General features: G+C 39.3%; 1 protein-coding gene across 1 annotated transcript in view; it reads right to left on the bottom strand.

Moving 5' to 3' along the window:
- Positions 1-9210: 9210 nt before the first annotated feature.
- Positions 9211-20299, bottom strand: part of LOC129396518 (phosphoglucomutase-like protein 5) — a 99398-nt gene continuing 88309 nt past the window's right edge. Inside the window, 1 exon segment of the mRNA XM_055107382.2 lies at positions 9211-9891. Coding sequence (XP_054963357.2) covers positions 9786-9891 — 106 coding nt within the window. The 3' untranslated portion in view covers positions 9211-9785.

The following is a 20299-nucleotide window of genomic DNA, read 5'->3' on the forward strand; positions in this document are numbered from 1 at the left end:
GTGATGCTTGGGCCCACTCAGATCCCTTACCGGATAGGCTCATAGGTAACAATCATTGCACTTATGATGTGATGCTGCCATTTCCCCTCACACTGCCAAACAGTTGTCCCTGGGGCAGACTTGGAAGCTGTATAAAGTGTGGTGCTAATGGAAAAATCTGGTGGCAAAGAGCATCACAGTGTTTTGCAATTAATTTTTTTTTCCTGTAAGCTGCATTGTTGAAATGGTTTGACATGCAAACCATCCCTCCCTCCCCGACCAGTGTACAGACTTCCAGGTCTCCACCCTAGCGTGTTCTAAAAATCAGTGTATCATCAGGCTGATTCACCACTTGAAGAGGTCGGGCCCCGGTTGGGGTACATGCTGCATAAGCTCAGCAGGTACTTCTGCCTCCTCTGCCAGGTCACAAGAAGACAAACCAGTCTTTGTCCTCACAGCTGAGGGGGAACATGCCAAATGGGTTGCCCCAAAAAACATATTCATGGTGCATCCCTGAGTTGAATAAAGCATCCCAGTCAATCCACCTAAAAATGCTGAGGGAAAAATAAATAAATCGGCTGCACCGTGTTGGGTAGATAGACTTACATGAGGGGTATACTGAGAACAGAGGAAGAGAGAACTTTTTTCTGGTTTTAGTTAGAAAAAAGTAAGAGCTGATGCACATGAGTAGCGTTTTTAAGATATTAAGCACTGGGCATATAAGTTACTGGAAATACCCCATCTCTCTCTTTGATGTTTTCAGTTTAGAATATTCTTCCCCCTTTCTTCCTGGAGAGTCTTAAATGTACCTGCTGTACAGAAACACTTCAAACGCCTTGGCCTAATGGACAGTGGATGCAAATGGAAAAGGCACTCAGTAAACTGGGCAGGGATGGGAAAATTGGGCAGGACAAGCTGAATCAATGTTTTCACAAAATTATTTGCAAAGCTGATGGATGGGATTTATCAACTAAACCAAATATTGTGAGACTAAATTCAGAAAGCCACACAGCTATCTTTTGATTCTGCCTAACAGAGATCATGTCCAAAGTATAAAAGATCCCTGAGAGAAAACTTTTCCAATGGAATAAAATCATGAAAAAGGAACTAAAATAAACTCAGTACTAGTAACTATTAGTAGCAAACTGTTTCCATAAATGGTTACGCTAGTACTACCTCCTTTAAGTAAAGGTTTGTATGGTGAAATTCCAATTCCACAACCTCTGATCCAGTTGGGAGGGAAATCAGGGATCAGGCAAATCTGGCCATAAACAAGGTAAGAGTACAAAGATTTAACTTTCAGGATAAGAACAAATCCTACAAATCCAACAATTTGTCCCTTAGCACAGCTCTCCCTTATGTCTATAGTTCTGTTTTTCTATCTTTTGATTAGAGTGACCTTCTCATTTTTATAGAATATTGTTTAATCTGAGTTTCAGCCATGGCTTGCTTTAACTAGGATAAGAATTCTGGTCACTATATATATTTTTAAACCTCAAAATAGCAGCGTACTTATTTTTAAGTGGTGAGATAACTCGTCGTATAGAACTACCAGCTGAGATGACTAATGCTATATGTACAAATGGGCTGCATTTCAAAAACCTGTGTTTTCCGGATTCATAATGAACTGCAGCTCAAAAGCAGAACCAGGCTTAGCCTGTAAAACATGAGCATACTTTTTCTAAAGCATGTGGAAATGAGTAACTCAGTTAAGGCTCACTCCAAAAATACCCAACAGAGAAGCCAAGGAAGGAAAAAGAAAATAGTCTGCTTTTGGTTTTTGAACTTAGAATTTCTACAACTGTTTGAATGAATCTTATAATCTGATTTCCTGGATGGGTCTTCTTAAAGGTTTTATTAGAGAAGTCTACCCAATGCAATTAATTTTTTTTTTTTTTTTTTTTTTTTGGTCAGGAAAGAGCAAGAACTTATCGTTTCTGTGAATTTGAGGTTTATGATAATATTTTTCATGCCAGATCAAATCAAACCACCTTTTATAGAAAAGGAGCCAAAGCGGTGACTGTGAGCTTTAGTCACGATCATTTCCCTCCAAGCCCATACAAACCTTTCTCAGAAACTGCACAAAGGAGATGAACTGAAATTATCCCAGAAGCAGGAAGAAGGCAAACCCTGGAAAAGGAAGCAAATGAGTTATACCTTTGATGGGCTCAGCTAGCCCACCCAACTCATTCAAGAAAGAGGGGAAGTGCATAATCAGAAATAAATGCCAATACTCACAACGAGAAGTCTGCTGAGGAAGAGCAGAGCACAGAGTTTTCAAATCCTTGTAGGAAGGGCTGTTTTAATCCTTTGGCTACCCAGTCTCTTAGAATAATAGCAACAGCTCGAGTTCTTAACACAGCGAATCTCCCTGTTGGGTGTTTATTTTGTATGTGTTTTTTTCTTTCTTTCTTGTTGGCACCTATAAAGTTGGTACTAGGCAAAAATCCCCAACCAAAGGGTTTCTTTGCCCAGTACCCAGGAGCAGGAGCACAGATTTTTCTCCTTCCTACACTCAAATAGGCTGGTACTCACTGGAAGATAAATCATCCTTTCTTGGCTTAGCTGGAGAGCTAATCGCCTGTCTGAAATCTGATGCTTAAGTCATTATGACTGGCTCAAGGCTTGGAGCAAGAAAGCTTATAAGGTGAAGCTGGCTACAGGTTAAAACAAAGCCTTAAGAGTTTATGAAACAAGCAAGCTCTGATGAGTGAGGGGCTTTTCAAAACCTCTCCGGGGGCTGGGTGAATTCTGAGGTTCTGATTAACCACACAGGCAAGACTTCAAAACCCAGGGTGTCCCCCATTTGTAGGTGGTCCCAACATTTTAAGGGTTATGAAATTGAAATCTAAGAAGTAGTTACATTATCTTCTCAAACACCACCACTATAAGAAAATTATTTCATCTATAAATTTCAGCGTGAAATTAGCCTTCAAAAGACTAACAACTACAGTTTCATTGAAAGTTGAAATGCATAATCTAATTAAATGCAATTATTAAACACACTAATACTAGGATGAAGCTGTATGATGCAATAAATAAAGGAATAAGAATATGTTTATTAATTTGAAATAATCCATACTAAGAAAAAAAGTAACTTACCAACATAATCCCTATCAGGGAGGACGTTTTATTTTTCAGCACTGTACTTTAGCGTTTTATGCAGTTTTCTGAAATACATCCTTTTCACTTGATCTGTTTAATCAGAACTTCACAGATATCACACTTCTGATTTTAAATGTCAACATAATAAATAACCTTGAACAAAGGAAAAATGTTCTCCATGTCCAACTTCTGGCTTAGTCATTAGCTGTGTGAGCTCAGCAACTTGTGTTTTGTCATCTGAGAGTATGGAAGGAAGGCTGGACAACTGAAATGAAAACACGCCCTTTTAGTTCTTACCTACGTGCTTATGGCAGGCTCCTACCTATGTGTTTATGTCAGGCTCCTACCTATGTGTTTATGTTTTACCCTCTCAGCTATTCTAATAGTCTCCAACACACTACTTATGGGAGAATACAAAGCACAAATAAGAACACACATTTTAATCCTTCTGCAAATCCATTCAACCAGGAGACCCTGAAAAGTCACGGAGGGTACCCACGAATTAAAGCAGCCATAGTTTCTAATCAGCAAACTCTCTGCCTTCGGGGTAATGCTAACACAGATGACAGGTCTAAGACTCACCACCACGGGCACACTGCCTCTGCTGTGCTGTGTGTTTCCTTACAGATGATCTCAGAAAACACCAGGTGGGTTCTAGCCAGACCAGTCACTGCAAACTAGTCTTATACTTGACAAATAGCACGTAATTCCTGCTATCAGGTTCACCGCAGTGGGCTCAGAGTTCTGTTTGAGAAACGCTCCTGCCCAGAAAAATATTTACACAAGCGAGAGTGGGGTGCACCGCACTGCAGCATTCTGCCTACCCTGCCATGAGTCTGGCTCTGTCTGGCTGACCCGGTCTTATCAGTGGCCTTTGTACTCACTTAAGATCGGCATAGAGACAAAAGCTGGAGCCAAATAACTGACCAAGATAACAAGATTCAAGCCCCACAACAGTTACTAAAGCCATGAAAACATTGTGCCCTTTAACCCAGTCATCCTGCTTCTTTGAAATTGTTGGGAAATAATAAAAAAGGAGGAGAAAAATGAACAGGCAAGATGTTCTCTGCAACATCATCTACCATAGGGAAAATGTGGAAGCAGTCCAAACATCCAAACAAAAAAAGAATAATTCAACTGCTAGAAACACCATAAGGAATATTATACAGTCATCGAAAATAATAATTTGAAAACTATTTTCCATGAAGACTTGGAAAAATGCAAAGAATGTTAAAGTCAAGAGCTGATATCCAAATTATAAAAGCTTATTGAAACTGTGTTTAAGTTTGTTAGCCTGAAAAGGATGAAAAATAAATACTAAAAATAAGACCTAGTGTGGAATTTTGAGTAATTCTTCTCTTCTGGTTTCCTATCAAATTTTATGTTATCATTAATTTAAATAACTTTTTTTTTTTTTTGAGATGGAGTCTCACTTTGTCATGGAGGCTGGAGTGCAGTAGCACTGTGTCGGGTCACTGCAACCTTCGTCTCCTGGGTTCAAGCAATTCTCCTGCCTCAGCCTCCCGAGTAGCTGGAATTACAGGTGCCCACCACCACACCCAGCTAGTTTTTATATTTTTAGTAGAGACGGGTTTTCACCATGTTGGCCAGGCTGGTCTCGAGCTCCTGACCTCAGGTGATCCACCTGCATCGGCCCCCCTAAGTGCTGGAATTACAGGCGTAAGCCACCGTGCCCAGCCTAAATAACGTTTTAATGCAATTCAATAAGCATCTTTAATAAATAAATATGTATCTGTCTCAAAAAAATATATATCCAGGCTGCAAAAAAAGAAATAGCATGAGGGAAAAGCTATAATCAATTGGGGAAGGCAACTATTAGCAAAAATAAAGATGATAAGAGCAGGCATAAAAAGTCACCTCCCAGTGCTCATCCATTGATGTCATTTAACTGGGTTTAATGAGGATGTTAATACAACTCTGGCCCCAATATCATGGTGTCCAGCAGGGCCTGACATGAGGGTACCTGGGATGTTTCCTGATCAGCGGCTCATGACAAGGACAAGAGAATAAGGGGAATGGTGCTATCCCCTGATATCTGACCAGCACTTTATGTTTTAAAAAGTGTTTTTACAGCTATTATTTTTTTCCCCACACAACCACCTTGTGAAGAAGGTAGGATAGCTATTATTATCTTTCTTTCACAAATAAGCCACTTGTTATTTGGCTTCTAAAGCATATCTAAGCTCTAATTAAAGTTTCACAACATTAGTGTTTAGAGAGGTATCAATCAGTGCATTCAGTTTACAACATGATTCAGAAACTTGGGGAAAAAGCAGACTGCCTCATCCCTACACCCCAAAGAAACACAGCTATTTTCCTAACCAACAATCACCATTTACTTCCTAGCTGGCTATGAGAGAACAGTCAAGAGCAATTTATGATGCTCTTACCTCCTTAACAAAAGACACTGCAGTACTGTTAGCAGTACCATAATAAAATGTTTTTTGTTTTTTGCTTTAGAGATAGGGTCTGGCTCTGTCACCCAGGCTGGAGTGCAGTGGTACCATCATAACTCACTGCAGCCTCAAACTACTGGGCTCAAGCAATCCTCCCACCTCAGCCTCCTGAGTAGCTGGGACTACAGGTGCATGCCACTATGCCTGGGTAATTAAAAAAAATTTTTTTTTGCAGCGATGGAGTCTGGCTATGTTGCCCACACCGGTCTTGAACTCCTGACCTCAAGCAATCCTCCCTCCTCGGCCTTCCAAAGTGTTGGGATTACAGGTCTGAGCCACCCCATCTGGCCTAAAATGTTTTGAATTAATGAAAACAATACTGTACCAATCAAGAGAAGTAGGATGGAGGATCTGGTGAAAAAGAGATAACACTATGAGGACTGATTGATTTTGATGGGCTGGTGGTAAGGAAGGGCAGGGGGTGCAATCTGGAAGGGGTACACAGGTAGGGCTGCACACAAAAGTAGAGCACCATTAAACTGAATTTTAGATAAACAATGAACACTTTTTTAGTATTTTTTTTTTCTGGCAACCGTGTACACAGGAGACTTTAACTTTCCCTAGAATGTACAATCCTTGAGGGCAGAAATTTTTGCCTCTTTGGTTCACTGCTGTATCCCCAGTACCTAAAACAGCACATGGTAGGTGCTCATGTATATCTGGCCTATATTAATAAGGTTTATTTCTTAAGCTAAGTAGTGTGTACAAAGGTGCTTGTTATATAACTTTCACACATTTTGTATGTCTGAAGTGTGGCATAATACATTTTACAAATTACAGCATTAATGAATAGCTCGTTTTAAAAGCAGTTTCTTTTACCCAGCCTCCGTGAGGGACTCCAAGGGGGAAGTCAGAGTATAAAAGGTTGTGAATCACCCCTTATCCCATTTAAATATTACATGGGGATGTCAACTTGAGATGATCAGTCGTCGGATGTGTTTTGTGCCAAGGGCATGGTTTGCCCTTTCCCAGAGGCTCCTCTTTTGCTTGTTTTATTACTAAGACTATGGAAAGTGCTTCTTTTGCCACTGCCCTGAATCCATCGTCACATGAAATTTCCCCTCATGCTCTACGAAGCCCAAGCAGCAATTTTTGGAAATTGAAGAAACATATAATTTACTCCACATCTGAAACTCCTACTAAACCCAAATAGCTTATCCTTTTCTCATAGGAGACCAGTAATTGGCCCTCACTAGCTGCCATGAAGCCCTCTTTATCTCATATTCATCTAGGTTCTCTAAATGTTATTTACACGCATAGAAGTGTATTTATAACCCGCATCTCTTACATGGAGTATTTTTTTAAACATTGGAGAGGTGTTTCTTTTGTAATACAAAGTGGGAAAAGGTAAAGGAATGATTTTTATTAACATATTCTCAACCATGTGAAATATATAACATTTGACAACTATATAAAAAATAGGAAGACATTTATTTCTAGGTGGTATTATCACCAGTAATTCTTGCTTTTGTTTTGGTTTTCAGACAATACAACACGCATCTATACTTTTAAATTTTCAGCTGGGTGCGATGGCTCATGCCTGTAATCCCAAAGTGCCGAGGTAGGCAGATCACCTGAAGTCATGAGTTCAACCCCAGCCTGGTTAACATGGTGAAACCTCATCTCTACTAAAAATACAAAAATTGGCCGGGCGTGATGGCATGGGCCTGTAATCCCAGCTACGTGGGAGGCTGAGGCACAAGAATCACTTGAACCCAGGAGGCAGAGGTTGCAGTGAGCCGATATCGTGCCACTGCACTCCAGCCTGGGTGACAGAGCAAGACTCCATCTCAAAAAAAATTTTTTTTTTCTATGAGTGTCATATATATGGTGTACACACATTTGTGTTTGTATATACATATATGTATGTATATATTACTATGTGGGTATATACATATACAGACACATACACATATATGTATGTTTGCATATATATTACTGTTTATGGTTGAGTCTCTAATTAGATTTGCTTACAGATGTACATGGGTCATGGTGACTAGAATAAGTAAAAAATCTTCCCCTGCACAGTCCAGATAACTGTCTGCAGTAACAATTCATACTCTGACACCCTGAAAGTCACAAATCGAGAGCTTTCTTTTGCTTTCAACCTCAATGCCCAGACCTGTTAGGCAGGATACCAGGTGGGAAGGAAAAGTTACAGCTTGCTTATTAGATCTCAGGAACAAAGAAAAAAGGTAAGTACACAACAAACCAAGTTGGAAAGGAATTAGTGGGGTAGGTATCTAAACCCATGAAGAAAGGATTTTGCCCAAGGCACCAGAAGAAGGTTGAGGTCTTGAGGCACCAACAATCTTAAACACCCCTTCCCCTGAGCATGTGAATGGAAGCAAATGGAGGGCAAGGGAGGAAACCACATCATCAGAGGGAATTAAAACCCACCCACTACACTTGAAATTTCATAATGTTTCAATCTCCTCTCTCACCAAATATTTTACTGGAGAAAGTCATCATAATTCTGATTTATTTTATTTTTTGATATGGAGTCTCACTCTGTCACTCAGGCTGGAGGGCAGTAGTGCAATCTGGGCCCACTGCAACCTCTGCCTCCCAGGTTCCAGCCATTCCTGTCTTAGCCTCCTAAGTAGCTGGGATTACAGGCATGTGCCACCATGCCTGGCTAATTTTTGTATTTTTGTAGAGATGGGGTTTTGTCATGTTGGCCAGGCTGGTCTTGAACTACCGACCTTGGGTGATCCATCCCCCTCAGCCTCCCAAAATGCTGGGATTACAGGTGTGAGCCACTGCCCATAATTCTGATTTTTCTTACTTCATTTACAGTAAGTCCTCAAACTTCTCTGTGACATTACATAGGGATGATGATGACAGTAAAATAATAGCTTAATCTCATTAGATTATTGTGAGGATTAAGTATGAAAATGCAGGCAAAGCATTTTAGGCACCATGGTGCATTTAAGTGTTCAGTGAATGTTAGATATTCTCATCCATGTCTTTATTATTGATAGCAGTCCCACAGCAGAATCTATAAAAGTCTCAAGAAGCTGGGCAGTAAAAAGGTCAAAAATGGAATGGACAGGGAAAGATCAGTCATCCCAGAACAAATAACTGAGTTTATCTGCGTTTGGGTTATAGTGTTCTACCCAGAGGAGATACTTGCAGCTGAGACCGCTAGAATAAAAAGTCACATTCATGGGCTGGGAATGCCCACTTTAGAGGTCACTTCCTGCTGTTGTCTTCAAAAGTGCTTTACGGCTTACATAGCTCCTCTAAGTATGTTTCTGGTGCGCTCACTGGTCCTAAACCGGCAGGTGGATATACTTACCGATGGTTTACATGTGGAGAAATAGCCCTGCCCAATATTTCACGGTTAGTGCTGGAACTAGGACTCAAATTCAGGTTTCCTGGCCCCAATTCTACACTTGCTCCAGTATATAATGTTGTCATTTGAAGGTGTTCAGAGCCAGCAGACGTAGGACTCTGGACTCAGACGCTCAGAAAAAATTTCTGCATAGACAATTACTATTCTCACTAATTCAGCTATTTGGTACATAACTCAAAAAAGAAATGAACACTTGGCATGCCATTTTGGGCAGGTTGTCCCCATGGTGATGTGTCTCTTAGGAGGATCTTCTCTGCATTTCGTGTACAGATTTCTCCCGAATCTCACAGAAGCAATATTGGAACAGAAAGTGAAACTATGTAAGTCTCTAATATAACCAAAATAAGAATTCAAATACAGGTCTTTATGATTCATAATATGGCTTATTGCATATTCCTAAGAGAATCATTTTACAGAATATATACTTCTCTTCCCTCCTTTCTCTTTGTTTAGCAACATCAAACAAAAGCTGCTTGGGAGTGGCTACTAGGAATTGGTTTTAAGCATCCAAACTAATTTCCTCTCTCCTCATTCAATCCCTCAGAAAGAAGTGCAAGAGGAGTATACATTACATTTGCATCAGCATTCAGCATTTACATTTGTCTTTCAACACTTCAACAGAATTGACTTAGGTAATAATTTACCCAACTGATTTCAGTGCAAGACTCTAAGATAAAAGCAAATTTTCTGAGAGTAAAACAAAACAAACCCAAACTTCAACGGACAGAAAATTGCTTTGAAATCCTAGTTATCTAGGCAACTTGCTATTATCCGTTCATTATTAAAGAGAATAAAAAATTAGTTTGAGAAAAGACATACATTTAACACACAAACTCCAGAGCACAGGGTTACCTGAGGCACTGCCGTTAACCTTTGTGGTGTGAGCCATGCTGGCTTGAGTCCAATGAGAGATTCAGAAAGGAGTGAGGAGTCATGCAAATTTTATGCATCAAGTTCTCAAAGGCATTCAACCTGAAACAATAAAGAGAGCCCCATCAAAATGGATCATTTAAAAAATGTACAACACTAAATCTTAGACTTCCGTTTACAAAGATGACTGCTAACAGAGAAAGGAAATCGGAATGGGGGGAGAAAGACTATAGATCCAGGAGGTGACTGCATTGGACCTGGCAGTATGGAGATAACACCCACGGATGTACCAGTGGCTACATACTGAAAGGGGGTCTCTACACATAATAATCTATGGGAAACAAAATTGGTTCTCTAGAAATGAGACTATTTTAGCAAAGTGGTCACCAAATACAAATGACTTCCTAATGTGTAGCACTCTACAAAATATTTTTGGTTTTTAAGCATATCTTCCTTTCCAAATTCGGGTTCAAAAAGTTCATTTATTCAACTGCAATTTCAAAGCAATTATTGCACCAAATGTTTACATTTTTAAAAAGATTAACTTCATGGAAATTCTTTTGAGATATCTGAAGTCTTTCTACCAACGCCTCTTTCTTACATGCAACCACTTTTCTAAAGCACAAATCTGATCCAGTCAGTCCTCCTCCTCTTAAACAAAAATACATTATCTCCCACTGTGCCGTTGGATAAACTTCAAATTATTAGAGGCATTCGGACCAGAGCAACTCCATCTTGAATAGGGGCTAGATAAAATAAGGCTGAGACCTTTATTTTAAGTCTAAATTCCCAGGAGGTTAGGCATTCTTAGTCACAGGAGGAGACAGGTCAGCACAAGATACAGGTCACAAAGACCTTGCTGATAAAACAGGTTGTGGTAAAGAAGCCGTCCAAAACCCACCAAAACCAAGATGGAGATGAAAGTGATCTCTGGTCATCCTCACTGCTCATTATATGCTAATTATAATGCATTAGCATGCTAAAAAACATTCCCACCGGCAGCAGGACAGTTTACAAATGCCATGGCAATGTCAGGAAGTTATCCTATATGGTCTAAAAAGGGGAGGACCCCTCACTTCCAGGAACTGCCCACCCCTTTCCTGCAAAACACAAGAATAATCCACCTCTTGTTTACCATCAAGAAGTAACTGTGTGTACAATCAGTTGAGCAGCCTACGCTCCTGCTCTGCCTATGGAGTAGCCATTCTTTATTCCTTTATTTTCTTAATAAACTTGCTTTTACTTTACTCTATGGATTCACCTCTAATTCCTTCTTGTGAGAGATCCAAGATCTTGGGGTCTGGATTAAGACCCCTTTCCAGTAACAAAATGATAGAGCATGGCACATAGTTCTGAAACACCGGGGTCCACATTGGGCAATATATTCATTTTACATTGATATTTCTATTTCAAAGTTACCTGAGATTACCATAATAAGACTTATATTTCAATCACAAAATTTAAAACAAAAAAAGAAGAAATACAAAAAAGAACACTGTTTCCCCTTTGGTTTTTGCAAATACCTTCCGAAACATACTAGCAAACAGTAAACAACAGTACATATAGAAATTCCATTTCCATTGTGCCCAAACTCTGACTCTAGACCCATGAAATCAGAAGAAGTTGGGAGAAATAAACTCTTAAGTTGAAAATTAAAGTGTCAATTCAGAAACCCACATGACCTCTTAACAACAGAATGCTAAAATAATATCCATATACACTAATTCTAATGCAGCCATTGAAATCATATAAGTTTTTAATAAGGTAAAATATTCAAAGTATGTTGGTTAAAAAAAAAACTGTATACTATCCTAAACCTAATTTTATTAAAAATATGTATGTGTATATGTACACATTTAATTTAAACGATGAGAAGTAAATCTACCAAAATGTTCACTGTGGTGGTTGCCTCTGGGTGATGAAATCATGGATTTTAGCTCTTTTCTTACTTTTGTAATAACAATTATTAAAAATAAATATTTAGGCCGGGCGCGGTGGCTCACACCTGTAATCCCAGCACTGTGGGAGGCTGAGGCGGGCAGATCACCTGAGGTCAGGAGTTTGAGACCAGCCTGGCCAACATGGCAAAATCTCGTCTCTACTAAAAAATACAAAAATTAGCCAGGGCTGGTGGTGCACGCCTGTAATCCCAGCTACTCGGGAGGCTGAGGCACCAGAACCACTTGAACCTGGGAGACAGAGATTGCGGTGAGCTGAGATTGCACCACTGCACCCCAGCCTGGGTGACAGAACGAGACTGTCTCAAAAAATAAAACTAAAAATTTAGACCCCTTCTGTCTTGTTTTATTTGCTTTAAAACCCTCAGGGAAAAGAAAAGGTATTTTTTTTAATGCTATTCAAAAAAGGAAACTATCAGGCTACAATCATGAAGATTATAAGGGGGTCAGAAATATAAGTAAATAAAAAGGAAGGAAAAGGAAATGGCTGATTGCTTTGATCACACAGGGTGAGAATTTCTTGCCACTTAGTGAAATTTCCCTCATTGTTTAAATGGGTTTGCACCACAGTTCAAAGCTAAGTACTGTGAAAGCAACTCAGTGTAAACTCAAAAGGACCCTTTTTTCTTTTTTTTTTTTTTTTAAACAGATTGCTTCTGACAAGCCTGCCCGCTGCGTGGCTTTTCCAGCTACACTGACTAGCATTGTGTCCACCTGGAGAGAGGAGATTCTAAACCATCCACTCCCTGCTGATCCTTAGTTTCTGGCTGGTGACACACCAGAAGGATAGGATGGCTCCAATCTCCCTGATGAAGGGGTAATCACCTGACTTTCTCTTGGAAACAGAGGCACTGGTTCAGGTCCACAACATTGAACTTGGAGAGCAATAACCTGTGTGTGCACAGTCATTGCTGGCTGAATCAAAAGGCAGGCATTAGGGATAAACACTGTCTTTTAAGAATAGGAGTGAATGTCTCTACATTTCTGACAAACGCAGTTTTATTTAAAAAAAAAAAAAAAAGTGGAGACTGGGAAGACCAGAGAGGGAGGGGCAAATGAAGGGGCAAAGGAAAGAAGCCCAGTTTCTGGAATTATTCAACTAAGTATGCTTTTAAAAGCTAACAACCACAAAACCCTAAGCCAAACCCTGTTTACTGGCCCCTTGCTAGCCTTGTGTGTTTGCACTCCTGCTCCATAACGGCTTGTAAATACCACCATGTAAAACCTTGAAGGCAAACAGAAGACAAGACGGGACAAGCTGCATGTGCTAAGGGTGAATGAAGTATGCGTCAAGGTATTTGGATGGAGATGTGCCCAGAATCTTCCTAGTCAAGCTTAATAAACTTTGGCCCAAGGTCCTCTCCTGTTATTGAAACTCTTCCATCTGGCAGAAGATCTTTTTCTCAGATCCAAATTGGTGCCTCCCACCCTTCCCCAAACTGAACAATAAAACCAAAATAAGGAGGAAGCCTAAAATTAGGAACTATAAGCATATCACTGGTAAAATAACAAGACACTGTTGTCCAGGCACGGTGGCTCACGCCTATAATCCCAGCACTTTGGGAGGCCGAGGTGGGTGGATCACTTGAGGCCTGGAGTTCAAGACCAGGCTGGCCAACATGGCAAAATCCCATCTCTACTACAACTACAAAAATTAGCTGGGTAGGGTGGTACACGCCTGTGATCCCAGCTACTTGGGAGGCTGAGGCACAAGAATCACTTGAACAGGGAGGCAGAGGTTGCGGTGAGCCGAGATCACGCCACTGCATTCCAGCCTGCACAGCAGAGTGAGAGACCCTGTCTCAAAAAAAAAAAAAAAGAAAGAAAAAAAGAAGACACTGTCACTGGGTGTGAATCCTGGCAGTGTCTGTGCAAAGAGAACAGTTGTATATTGTGTATTGATTTTTCTCAGTTATTATTCATGCTGACAGGCGGCCTCAAATTGTGAGTGCTCATTCTTCTTAATGCTATGCAGATTCTTATGTCGGTGCATTGTATAAACCAGAAAAGGTTTGGCCACAGTCCATTCCTGTGTTACAGATCAATAAATTGCTTCTTTTCTCCCTCAGAGGACAGTGCAAACCAGTAAATCTTAAGTGGTACAATGGTGGCTTAGTTCTCCTAGCTAAGAAAGAAACCACTCCTGCGAAAGGATTTAGGAAAATACATCAACAGAGAAAATAAAGAATTTGTCTTTGTCTCTATTTATTTCGGGAGACTGAAGGATGCTGATGCATGTTTTAGTAGATCGCCAAGTAAGGTACAATGAATGACGGAAACATTGCATGAGCTGACCCCATAAATACTTTACATTAGCTAAAATGATACAAATATGAAAAACAGCACACTAGAACTTTGATAAAAGTACACCAATGCAAACAAGTAGTTAGATAAAATTGAGATTTGATATATACTCTAGCACTGCTAAACTATCAAATGCCACTATCTCAGTTAGAAACAAGATAATGCTGATGATAATATTGATGGTAATGTTGATGGCAGCTAATGTTAATAGACCTCTTACTATTAGTTATTGAAATATAAAATGTCACCCAAAGTGTAACATTAAGTACTACTAATAAGAAAAGATGTCACTAAATGATAAAATGCTTATTAAGAAATTGCATTCATTATAAGACACATCCACATTTCAGAGGCCATATGAGAAAAATGCATACCTTACCACTGATGCAATTGTTACGTTCAAGGGACTTTTAAAAACACTTAACAGTTATTACCTTGTTTAAACTTCACAACCACCCTACAAAGTACTACCCCTTCTCTCCATTGTATACATAAGAAACAAGCACAGGCAGTTTTAGAACTTGCTCACATCACACAGCTAGTATGACAGCGCTGACATTTAAAGCTGAGCAATTCAGCCCTAGGGCTCTTGTGATTATGTGATTTAGAGTAAGGGCACTATTGTTTCAACAAATGAGAACTTAGGGCATAAATGAGTGATGCATATACGTAAGGTAGTCACCTTAGTTACCTATATGCTTACTGCAAGGAGGCTTTGCGCAAATCTTTTTTAGATAAGAAAGCTGCATCTCGGAATTTTATGGAATTTTTTTTCTTTTTTGAGACGGAGTCTCGCTCTGTCGCCCAGGCTGGAGTGCAGTGGCGCATTCTGCTCACTGCAACCTCTGCCTCCCAGGTTCAGGTGATTCTCCTGCCTCAGCCTCCCAAGCAGCTGGGATTACAGGTGTGTACCACCATGCCCAGCTAATTTTTGCATTTTTAGTAGAGATGGGGTTTCACCATGTTGTCCAGGCTGGTATAATATGTTTTTAGAGCAACTGTATTTGCAACCTTATTCCTTGGAGTAACACATTGAAGAGCCTGAAGTACTTACATGACACACAGGAAATGCTTCTCAGTACTTAACCAGTACACTCTTTTCTTCTTTTTTTTTTTTTTTTTTTTTTTTTTTTTGAGACGGAGTTTTGCTCTGTCACCCAGGCTGGAGCACAGTGGCGCCATCTCGGCACACTGCAAGCTCCGCCTCCTGGGTTCACGCCATTCTCCTGCCTCAGCCTCCCGATTAGCTGGGACTACAGGCACAGACCACCACGTCCAGCTAATTTTTTGTATTTTCAGTAGAGACGCGGTTTCACCGTGTTAGCCAGGATGGTCTTGATCTCCTGACCTTGTGATCTGCATGCCTCGGCCTCCCAAAGTGCTGGGATTACAGGTGTGAGCCACCGCGCACGGTCCCAGTACACTCTTTTCTAGACTGCACAGAATTAGTAGAGCAGGCTTGATTATCAACCTTGTTCTTTATATGAATGTCAACTGTTTCAAAAAATCAAATACTTCCAGAACTGAAAAAAAAAAAAAAAAACTCCACCAGGTAGAAGGTTCTAAATGCAATGGTAGGAGTTTCAAAAATGCATAAAAACTAAGGCAGGATACGGGAATCAGATTCTTGCCACTCAAAATAAGAATTATACTTTAAAAATGTAGATGAAAGCTGGCTTCACTTCTCCCCACAGAATAACCAAAATAAATATACATCAACGAGATTATCACCAGCAATCTCCCAGAACTCATGAAAGAGAATCGGTCAGTTCCTGGGGCCACTGAGAAATAAAAACAAAACAAAACAAAACAAAAAACAAAACAAAACTCCAGCAGACAGTAAGAGAATCAGATTTTCATATCTGTGACACCCTTCCCCCAGTCTGCTTGGTATCAAGCACATGTAAAACTTCCCCCAACTCAGATTCTACACTGGAAAAAGTGAGATTAAGTTGGACACACAACTTGCCTACCATCTTGGCTTCTTTGGCAGGAGACCTATCCATGCCTCAACCCATGAGAAGCATCAGGAGTGCCTGAAGGGAGATATCACCCTGTGGACAGCCGGACACAAAGGAAGGAGGCAGGATTACCATCTCCAGCCCTGGAAGCTCCGCTCTGTAACTCAACCAAAGGAGATGCCAAATCAGAGTGGCTGTTCGGCAGCACTACGCTGTAGGAGGTAGATTCCACAGGTCTCTTGGGCATGAACTCCTAGCCAGCCTTTCCATACCACAGGGATAGCTCCTTTGGAACCTCCCCCATTCCAGCCAGGCAATCCTCTGATCCTTTGCTGGAAGAACAGAGGCAAACCTGGGTTTTAAGTACCATTTAGTGCTGAAAAAGAGGCAGTGACCTAGCGGGAAAAATGTGTAAGAAATTCAACAGCTAAATTACAAATAATCTCTAAGCAAACATACCAGTAAAAACCAAAACAGACTAGACAGAGAAGATTGGAATAAATAATAAATCCTTTAATGCAAAGACACAGACATATATCCATAAGAACATGGAACCATGACCTCCCCAAATGTATAAAGCAAGGAACCAGTGACTGACCCTAATGAGATGGTGATTCATGAACTCTCTGACCAAGAATTCAAAATAGCAGTTTTACAGAAACTCAGGGATCTCCAAGACAACAAAGAAAAGCAATTCAGAAACTTATCAGAGGAATTTAACAGAGATCGAAGTGATAAAAAATCAGACGAATCTTGAAATTGAAAAATATATTTGCTAACTGAAAAATTTATTGGAGGCTCTCAACAGCAGAATGCATCAAGCAGAGGAAAGAATCAGTCAGCCCAAAGACAGGCTCTTTGAAATTACATAGAGGAGAAAAAGTAAAATGAATGGAAATATATTCTACAAAGATTGCCTACAAGATACAGAAAATTACCTTAAAAGACCAAATCTAAGAATTATTGGTGTTCAAGAGAAAGTTGAGCAAGAGTGAGGGGTAGAAAAAAGCTTACTCAATAAATAATAACAGAAAACTTTCCAAAATATGAGAAAAATATCCAGGTAGAGGAAGGTCAGAAAACACTAAACAGATTTGACCCAAATAAAACTACACCCAAGGCATATAATAATAAAACTCTCAAAGGTCAAGGACAAAAAGAGGATACTAAAAGCAGCAAGAAAAAAGGAGGATATAACATACAACGAAACTCCACTTCAGTTGGCAACACACTTCTCAATGGAAACCGTAAGTCAGGAGGAAGTGGAATGATATTTTCAAAGTGCTGAAAGAAAAAACCCCAAAAAACCCTGCTATCCTCAAATACTTTATCCAGCAAACAGCAGAAATATCCTTCAAGTATGAAGGAGAGATAGTCTTTTTCTGACAAACAAAAGCTAAGGGAATTTACCACTACTAGATCTGTCTTACAAGAAATGTTAAAGATGGTTCTTCAATCTGAAATGAAAAAACATTAATGTGCAAAAAGAAAACATTTGAAGGTATAAAACCTACGGGTAACATCAAGTATAGAAACCCCCAGAATATTCAAATACTGTAATTGTCATGTGCAGTCCACCCATAAGTTACCCATAATTCTAGTATGACACCTAGAAGACAAATCTATCAAAAACCCTAACAGCTACAGCAACCTGCTAAGAGATAGGCAATATCAAAATACGTAAATTCAGACCAACAAAAGTCAAAATGTCAGGGGATGGAATTAAAGATGGAGGGTTGTTTTAAAGTTTTTTATTTATTCTTTTTTTGTGTGATCTAAGACAGGGATCTCCAACTCCTGAGCCATGGACCAGCACTGGTCCGTGGCTTGTTAGGAACCAGGTCACACAGCACTGCCTGCTCCACCTCCTGTCAGATCATTAGCAGCATAGATTCTCATAAGAGTGCAAACCCTATTGTGAACTGCAAGTGCGAAGGATCTAGGTTGAGCGTTCCTTATGAGGATCTAATGCCTGATGATCTGAGGTAGAACAGTTTCATCCTAAAACCATCCCCACTGCCCGATCTATGGAAAAATTGTCTTCCATGAAACTGGTCCCTGGTGCCAAAACAGACTGGGGACTGCTTATCTAAGATAAGCTGTCATCTCTTTAAAATAACTTGTTATATCTATAAGATGTTTTCTATAAGCCTCATGGTAACCACAATGTAAAAACCTATAATAAACACACTAAAAAAACCCACAACAAATTAAAACATAGTTCCAGAGAAAGTCACTTAACCATAAAGGATGACAGGAAGAAAGGAGGAGAAGAGTTACAAAACAACCAGAATACAAGAAACAAAATGGTAATTCTCCATTCAGAAATTTATCAGAGAAATTTAACAAAGAGACATCATTCAAAAAATCAAACAGAAATCTTAGAACTGATTAATACATTTGATGGACTGAAATTCAGCTCCCAAGTATATAAAGCAAACATTAATAGATACAAAGAGAGAGAGAGAGATTGTAATACAATAATAGTGGAGGACATCAAATACCCCACTTTCACCAATGAACAGATCATCTAGACAGAAAATTAACAAAGAAACCATTGTATCAAACTACACATCGGACCAAATAGGTCCAACTGATATTTATAAAACACTTCACTCAACTATTCAGAATACACGTTTCATCAGTACATGGAACATTCCCCAGAATAAACCATATTTTAGGCCACAAAACAAGTCTTAACAAATTTTTAAAAGTAGAAATCATATCAAGTATCCTTTCTGACCACAATGGAATAAAACTAGATATCAATAACAAGAGGAATTTTGGGCTGGGTGTGGTGGCTCATGCCTGTAATCCCAGTACTTTGGGAGGCTGAGGTGGGTGGATCATCTGATGTCAGGAGTTCGGGACCAGCCTGACCAACATGGCAAAACCCTGTCTCATTAAAAATACAAAAATTAGCTGGGTGTGGTGGTGTACACCTGTAATCCCAGCTACTTGGGAGGCTGAGGCAGGAGAATCACTTGAACCCAGGAGGTGGAGGTGGCAGATTGCACCACTGCACTCCAGCCTGGATGACAGAGGGAGACTCCATCTCAAAAAAAAAAAAAAAAACACAAAAAACACCTTTGGAAATTAAACAAAAACATGGAAATTAAACAACATGCTCCTGAATAAACAATGAGTTGATGAAGAAATAAGAACATTTAAAAATTTCTCAAAACAAATAAAAATGGAAACACAACATATCAAAATCTATGGGATACAGTAAACACAGTACTAAGAGGGAGGTTTATAGCAATAAACATCTACATCAAAAAAGTTGAAAGACTTCCAAAAGACAACCTAATAATGGAGCATCTCAAGGAACTAGAAAAGCAAGACCAAGCCAAACCCAAATTTACTAGGAGAAAGGAAATAATAAAGATCAGAGCAAAAATAAATGAAATTGAGATTAAAACATTACTGAAGATCAACAAAACAAGTTTAGTTAAAAAAAAAACTGACAAAACTTTAGCAAGACTAACTAAAAAGAGAGGACCCAAATAAATAAAATCAGAAACAAAAAAGATACAAAACAACAGAGACCATAGGAGTACAAAGAATCATTAGAGACAATTGCCAACAAATTGAAAAATCTAGAAGACAAAGATACATTCCTGGAAATATACAACCAAAATTGAACCACGAAGAAAGAGAAAACCTCAACAAACCAATAGCAAGTAATAAGATCAAAGCTATAATTAAAAGTCTCCTATCAAAGAAAAGTCCAGGATCTGATGAATTCTATTAAACATTTCAAGAAAAACTATAATAATTCTACTCAAACTCTTCAAAAAAAAAAAAAATTGAAGAGGAAGGAATGCTCAAACTCATCCTGCAAGTCGGGCATTACCCTGATACCAAAAAGAGATAAGGCCACAAAAAAAAAAAAAAAAAAAAGACAACAATAGGCTAATTTCACTGAGGAACACAGATAGAAAAATCCTCAACAAAAAATATTAACAAACTGAATTCAGCAAGATATTAAAAAGATCATTCAACATTATCAAGTGGGATTCATCCCAGGGATGCAAAGATGGTGCAGCATATGCAAATCAATAAATGTGATACACATTAACAGAACCAAGAACAAAAACCATATGATCATTTCAGTAAGTGCTGAAAAGTATTCATAAAATTCAATATCCCTTTTGATAAAAACCCTCAACAAACCGGGTACAGAGGAAACATACCTCAAAATAATAAAGGCCATATATGACAAATCCACAGCCGACATCATACCAAACAGGGAAAACCTAAAAGGCTTTCCACTAAGATCTGGAA

The sequence above is a fragment of the Pan paniscus genome, chromosome 12, assembly GCF_029289425.2.
Source record: "Pan paniscus chromosome 12, NHGRI_mPanPan1-v2.0_pri, whole genome shotgun sequence".
NCBI classification, from domain to species: domain Eukaryota; kingdom Metazoa; phylum Chordata; class Mammalia; order Primates; family Hominidae; genus Pan; species Pan paniscus.